Consider the following 7500-nt stretch of genomic DNA (forward strand, 5'->3'; position numbering starts at 1 on the left):
AAAGTTGAAAAAGTTCTCTCTTCCTTGGGAAATGGTCCTACCTCGGATGTTGGGAACAGTGTTGTTGAGGCTCAAGGTAAAGTGCAGCCCCACTATGTTGGATTTAACACATGAAGTGTTTTTCCTAATTGCAATTTTGAATTATTGCAGGTTACTCAGGAAATGCAGGGTTCATAGAGAGAGAACATGGTGCACTTACAGCCCTTCTCCAGGACTGTCTGGAGCCTCAGCCAACCTCATGCAACAAAGAGACAGGAGGAAAGCAAAGGCTTCAGAAGTGGTCCAGAGGTCATCTATTCATTGTCAGGGGAGGTGGTATTATAGATAAATGGAGTCCTCTTTTCAAGTAAGTATGGCAAGGTAGAAAACTTATATTGGAAGTATCCAACTTGTAGCTACGAACTGCAGTTTCAAATAAAATATTTATGGCCATCTGAAAATACAAGTAGAATGGAAATGGTGTATTTTTATGCACATAGGCCATACTATTGTTCATAAGAAACTATTTAGGCAAAATTTATAGGAGTACCCAGTATGACCAATTATTCATGGGTGAACTGAACCTGGGTATTATCTAAGTGACAGGGTATTGTCTAAGTGCCACATATATCACTGCTTTGGTGTGGTTTGACGGCTATACTCTAGGGCAATGATGCTGTTTAATCACTGACATGTACTGTGTGCTCCAAGGTTACGTTTTCTACGTAATAACACTAGATCAACGTGTGAAGGGGGTTGGGAGTCGATGGTAATTAATTATATTGTGGGATCAATGTTTTTTTCTTGTTTCTCACAGGTCTGAAAGTCCATCTAAAGTTTTCATAATTGTGTTATCCTGGCTCTTCACCATTTTAAAGTGCATTAATCCTCAACTGGGATAAAATATTTGTATCTTATGATAACATGTGCCATTTGGATGGTTTAAAGGCAGCTCAAGCTCTTTTGCCTTGGCCCTCTCCCTGGGATAAGGCATGGATGTCAGTCAAGAAAATAATTGATAGCCTGCACATCAGGAATCATAAAGACAAATCGTGCAAAGAGAAGTACATGTATGATCCAGCCATGCTGAAGGAAGAACTTCCTGATGGCAATATAATGGCTGCAGAACAGACATTTGTGTGGTTGTCCAGATACAAAAAATTTTGTGTGCAATGCCAAAGGTGCACCATTTATTTTACTTGCACTGCATGGTGAAACGCCGTAATAATTACACAGTTACTTGTTACAAAAATGGGAAAAAACCTTTCTTACCAAAAGCACGCAACAAAGCAGCTACCAAAGTGTCATAAAATACAGTTTCAGGAAACATTCCAATAAAAATTGCTGATGATAAACGTTGTACAGGTAAACACATGTCAAAGTATAAAGTTGTTTATCAGATGAAGAAATTACAAAATGTTTCGAAATTCGAAAATATCTTCATCTTATGGCTGGAAAATAATCCGAAAGCTCGCCAGAGAAGAAGGCGAGAGGTAGTAAGATGTGCAAAGAGTCGTGACAGAATTCGGCAGTAGGTGATACTGTTTGAAAATCAAGATCAATGCAGAGTTCTTTTCCTTGGATTTGTTATTTATTTTTTCACTCAAGAAGAGCATTGGTAATTCTTAAGGTTTAATACGTTTGTCAAAAAAATTTTGTGTTACGGGCGATCATATACAAAGAGACAAAACAAGTTTATTGAGCAAATGACTTGATAGCATCAGGTATATCATTTGCCTGATGCCTTACCTCCCGATTTTCCCATCGCAATTCAATTTATATCAAACATCTGAGACACTTATATTTTTCAGTTTCAGCAAAATAAAACAAATGGTCAATCCATTATGATTTTTTGGCATAAAAAAGATGCACATCGCGTTAGGCCTTTTGCAACAAGCGGTCACATGGTACAAAGTCCGCCATGCTTCAGGGTTAAGCTCATTATTATTGCCCCACTGGGAGAGTCCTGAAGTAGTCAAACTTGACTTATCTTTGTTTTAATGTCCCAGTAAGGGAATAATAATGAGCTTCCCCTCTAGCATTGCGGATTCTGCACCATGTGATCGTTTCTATTTCACAATCAGAGCTCGACTTTCACTGGAGGGGGAGGGTAGAGGGGGAATAAAATTTTCTGGGAGTGGCATAAAATAGGACGAGGAGGTAATTTTTGGATATAGGCACTTTCGGGGAAAAAGATATTTTTAGTTGGTTTGCTGCGATAATTTTACACTAGCCCCTATTTTTATAATTGACAAGAACAAGTGACTGTGTCCTGCAAAAGTCCTATCCCCAACCACGTTCCCAGGACCTTTTCCTTGACTTGAGCGGGGCGGGAAAGGCCCCTATTCTCGCCCCGCCCCAAACCAAAGAAAAGGCCCTGAAAACAAAGTTGCCTATCCTGAATACCAACACAATGGCCAATCTACCTTGTTGTCACTCAAACATTTCAGAGCCAATAACGTCCTTTTATAAAACACCACGTGATTTCGCTCAGCGATTCCTATATAAAACACCAAAACCCTCCTTGTTTTCGCCAGTGTGACATTAGGCTGCAGATAGTTAGTTGAACTTCAACGTTTGATTAAGATGGATAAGTTTAAAGCGGTCTTTGTAAAGAAATTTTAACTTCACAAAATAAAAACTCTACATTCAAATTTAAGTTTCTTTCGCATTAAGGCAATTGAAGGAGGTAAATTGTGTTACTTTGCCTCGAAATATGATAATTGTCATCAGAATAGCAATGTCGCAGCGGTAGCCAATTTAATTTCTAAAGTTACTAAAATGTACATTTCTCTTCTAGATGAGCAGCAAATCAACAAACAAGTTGAGTCAGACGAGCGTATGTATTTTGTTTTTATTTTTTTATTCTTAAGTTCTTTGCTTTACGTGAAACAATCATCTGAAAGTTACAACCTTTGTCTCTATAACATTTTTAGTACCGCATGAAGTTCCCACTGCGGAACAAAGTGCTTTTAAGTACATATTGTTCATACTCTTACAAACTTGCTTATCTTTCTGTTGTTTTGAAGTTGCGTTTTGAAAAGAATTTACAAGGAGATCATCAGATTAGCTTTGGACCATCAAAATTACATAAGAGCTAGTAATCATTTTGCGTTAATTTTGGTGCATGTCAAGCTCCCTTAATCTTATTTTTATTTTTATTTTTACACTCTTTTTTAGTTTTTGTTGCATTAGATTATGGTACGTATTCCGTTTTATTCTATTTTAAACTGTTTTCTTGACATAAAAATGCGATTACCCTATTTACAAATCAACAGTTGTCAATTATCACCCCGATCAAAATGTGCCAACAGCCGGCTATTTAGCCTCCTACAACGCAATATCTACCGCTTACTTTTAAGTTGTTGTTTATCACTGTAAACTACATGTATAAACACAAGTTATACAACAAAATATTATCATTTTTTATACCATGTTGTCCCTTTAATCACTACGTTTCGACTGCATACTACTAGTCTTCATCATTTCTCAGGCTAAAAGGTTTTTTTCTACCAGTTTAAATTGTAACCAAAAAATACACCACATCAGCCCAAGCCGCACAAGCTGCGCACACGATCGCTTCAACAGCTACCTACAGGAATTGATTAACGTTGACAAACCCAAGCAATAACTTCGATCCTCTTCTAAGAAATACCTTCAGTCTTCTCCCTACAAGCTACGGAACTATGGATATAAAGCGTTTAGTACATCAACACCTAGACTTTGCAATAAAATTTCACAATTAAGTATCATTAGTCTCAAAATATACAACCTTACTAATTTCATTACGTTCTTTTCAGTTTTTGCAATAATTTTACACTAGCCACTATTTTTACGATTAACAAGGTCACGTAACCATCTACTGCAAAGGACCTATTCCCAGCCACGTTCTGAAAGCCCTTTCCCGCCCTGGCTTAAGTCAAGGAAAAGACCCCTATTCTCGCCGTGCCCAAAGGCAGAGAAAAGACACTGAAAACGAGGTTGCCTATCCCCGATACAAATGCAATGGCTAATCCACCTTCTTGTCACTCAAACATGTTAAAGCCAATAAGGTCTTTTTTATGAAACACCATGTGACATCGCTTAACGATCTCTGTGCAAAACGCCAACACCCTAATTGTTTTCCGCCAGTGTCAAACGTTTATTGGGCTGCACATAGTTTGTTTAAAGCGGTCTTTGTAAAAAAAAATAAACCTCACAAAATGAATACTGTGTGAATTTAAAATTTCTTTGCATTACAGCACTTTAAGGACGTAAACAGTGATACTTTGCCTCAAAATATGACAGTCGTCATCAGAATATGCAGCGATAGCAAATTTAATTTCTTAAGTTACTAAAATGTACATTAATCTCTTCTAGATGAGCAACAAAACAACATAGAAGTCGAGTTAGAAGAGTGTACGTATTTTGTTTTAATATTTTTATTGTCAAGTTTTTTGCTTTACATGAAAATCTAATTGGTCAACAATCATCTTAAAGTTAAAACCTTTATCTCTGTGACATTTCTAATGCTACATGAAGTTCCCATTACGAAACAAAGTACCTCTAAGTACATATTGTTCATACTCTTATAAACTTACTTACCTTTTCTGTTGTTTTGAAGTTGCGTTTTGAAAAAAATTTACGAGGAGATAATCAGATTAGCTTCATACCATCAAAATTACATATTAAGAGCTAGTAATCATTTTGCATTAATTTTGGTACATGTCAAGTTCCCTTAATCTTATTTTTATTATTATTATTTTTTTACACTCTTTTTTAGTTTTTGTCACATAATTTTTTGGATTATCGTAAGTATTCCGGTTTATTTTATTTTAAACTGCTTCCTTGACATAAAAATGCGATTACCCTATTTACAAATCAACAATTGTCAATATTTATCAGCCTAATCAAAATGTGCCGACAGCCGGCTATTCGGCCCCCTACAACACAATATCTGCCGCTTACTTTTAAGTTATTGTTTATCACTATAAACTATAAACACAAGTTATACTAACAAAGTATTATTATTTTTCATGCCATGTTGTCCCTTTAATCACTATGTTTCGACTGCATACTGCTAGCCTTCATCATTTCTCAGGCTATAAGGTTTCTTCTACCAGTTCAAATTGTATTATGTACGCCGCGGCTTATTTTCTCTCCTATAAACGGCCCTATTCTTAGTTGCGCTGTGAGCATTCGATTAAGATGAATAAGTTTAAAGTGGTCTTTGTAAAGAAATTTAAACCTCACAAAATGAATACTGTATAGATTTAAAATTTCTTCGCATTAAGGCACTTTAAGGACGTAAACTGTGTTACTTTGCTTCGAAATATGACAATCGTCATCAGAATACCAATGTCGCAGTGGTAAACAATTTGATTTCTAAAGTTATAAAAATGTACATTTCTCTTCTAGATGAGCAGCAAAGTAACATGAACGTAGAGTCAAACGAGTGTATGTATGTTGTTTTTCTTTTTTTATTGTACATGTAAAGTTCTTTGCTTTACATGAAAATCTAATTGCTCAACAATCATCTGAAAGTTAAAACCTTTGTCTCTATTACATTTTTAGTGCCACATCAAGTTCCCACTGGGGAACAAAGCACTTGTAAGTGTATATTATTCATACTCTTACAAACTTACTTGTCTTTCTGTTGTTTTGAAGTTGCATTTTGAGAAAATTTACTAGGGGACAATGAGGTTAGCATCGTGACATCAAACTTACATAGGAGCTACAAATCATTTTGCACTTATTCTGGTGCATGTCAAGTTCCCTTTAACTTTTATTTCTTTTTACATTCTTTTTTAGTTTTCTTCGCATTAGATGATCGTAAGTACTTCCTTGGCATAAAAATTTCATTACCTTACTTACGAAGAAACAATTTTCAAATCAGCCCAGTCAATATCTGCCGTTTGGTTTCAAATTGCTCTTCATCACTGTAAATTATAAATACAACTTATACTAATGAATTATGATCATTTTTTGCCATATTGTCCCTTTAATCACTACGTTTCGACTACATACTGCAAGCCCTTATTCTTTCTCAGGTTATAAGGTTTCTTCTGCCAGTTCAAATTATAACCAAAAAATACACTACGTCAACCTGAGCCGCACAAACCGCGCACACCATCGCTTCTACAAGAACGTCTTGAAAATTGTGTACTTATGGCGTAGGAAAGTGATCCGAATGGATGGTCAACGGCCACGGTTCTTGCAGATACAAACAAGATGGTATCCAAACAATTTCGTAAGGTTGGCACAAATGTGTAGCCCTGGTATGATATCAAATATGTAGTCCTGAAAACCCATAGCTTTTCATTGAGGTGATATAATGCTTAAATTAGTTAAGACCTGAAGCTTTCAGTTTAACTGACTCTTTAGTATATTGTGAGTCAACTTTCAGCAACTAAGTTTCTCGCTTTCACAGTTAAAAAGTACTTGCCTGTACTATAGTTATCCTTTTTTTCAATAATGCTTTTAGCTGAATATAACTTTAATTTGAAAATTGAAGCTCTGGTGTGATTCTTCATTACTATCTAATAGGGGCACAGTTTACCCTATAATGCACTACATGTAGATGCAACCATTTCATGAAGCCAATATTTTCATAATTTTCCGGAGAATGCTCCCAGAACCCCCCTAGTATGCAGACGGCTACTTATTATTACTAAAGCCAACTTGCCTACTACTATAACATTTTAACTGGGCTGGTCAATATTATAATCAGAACGTTATTTTCACCCTATGAACTTTTAAACCCAAATGGACTAAATAGTCTTTATAATGTGCTTGCTTCTCCATATTTGTTTTCGAATTACTTTTACAAACTTAAAAAGAAATTAGCAACTTCATTCTCAAGGTCTCCGTTCAACAAAGAGATTAAAAAGCAATGCATCAGTTGGTGTCACAGGAAGGAATTAGTCATTATACTGGGGGAGAAAGAGCTGGTGCAAATAGGTGTGGTCACTGATTTTTATGCTGGGGTAAAAGGGAACACACTTTAAATAATGTACCTTGAACAGTTAACAAGTAACAGTGACAAACTAAAAGAGAGTAAGAGAAACATAAAAAAATGCTGTATGAAGGACAAAGTCAAGAAAATTTCAACATGCCCCCATCCCTGTTAGTTCCATTAACCACCCCACCCTTTCAACAAATGATCAGCCTCTTTTTAATGGTCTTCTCAATGTTACAGATCAAGAACAACTAGACCCAACCATCATGGACATTTGTAAGTATTGTTTTTGAACATAACTTATAAAACTGTTAACACTACATCTACTTGTAGAAAATTTTATACCCATCTTACACCCATAGTACTGTTATTGGCAATTCACAAAATTTTTATAATGGTCAATCAATCAGCTTCACAGAAGTATGTAAAGAATCAAATGGTCTTTGCAAGCATGCTGGCTTACAGATTGTCCAGCTCCGCTTTTACTAGTTACTGTAATAGTTTGAAATGTTGAAAATTTTAAGAATGTTGCTGGATTGGAGTCTGGAGATGAATTTTGTCTATTACGTTCACCATTTTGACTA

At 35.8% G+C, this 7500-nt stretch overlaps 2 protein-coding genes across 2 annotated transcripts in view; both read left to right on the plus strand.

The window, feature by feature from the left end:
• The window catches only part of LOC137976257 (uncharacterized), a 6166-nt gene extending 5239 nt beyond the window's left edge, over nt 1–927 (plus strand). Inside the window, exons 4-6 of the mRNA XM_068823548.1 lie at nt 1–76; nt 151–346; nt 797–927. The exon at nt 1–76 is cut by the window's left edge and continues 50 nt beyond it. Of these exons, the coding sequence (XP_068679649.1) occupies nt 1–76; nt 151–346; nt 797–881 (357 nt within the window). The 3' untranslated portion in view covers nt 882–927. The remainder of the gene's footprint in view (nt 77–150; nt 347–796) is intronic.
• A 659-nt stretch (nt 928–1586) lies between these two features.
• LOC137976258 (uncharacterized) overlaps nt 1587–7500 on the plus strand; it is an 18497-nt gene continuing 12583 nt past the window's right edge. Inside the window, exons 1-5 of the mRNA XM_068823549.1 lie at nt 1587–2818; nt 5377–5415; nt 5533–5568; nt 5770–5790; nt 7157–7192. Coding sequence (XP_068679650.1) covers nt 2761–2818; nt 5377–5415; nt 5533–5568; nt 5770–5790; nt 7157–7192 — 190 coding nt within the window. The 5' untranslated portion in view covers nt 1587–2760. The remainder of the gene's footprint in view (nt 2819–5376; nt 5416–5532; nt 5569–5769; nt 5791–7156; nt 7193–7500) is intronic.

Source organism: Montipora foliosa, chromosome 11 (genome assembly GCF_036669935.1).
Source record: "Montipora foliosa isolate CH-2021 chromosome 11, ASM3666993v2, whole genome shotgun sequence".
NCBI classification, from domain to species: domain Eukaryota; kingdom Metazoa; phylum Cnidaria; class Anthozoa; order Scleractinia; family Acroporidae; genus Montipora; species Montipora foliosa.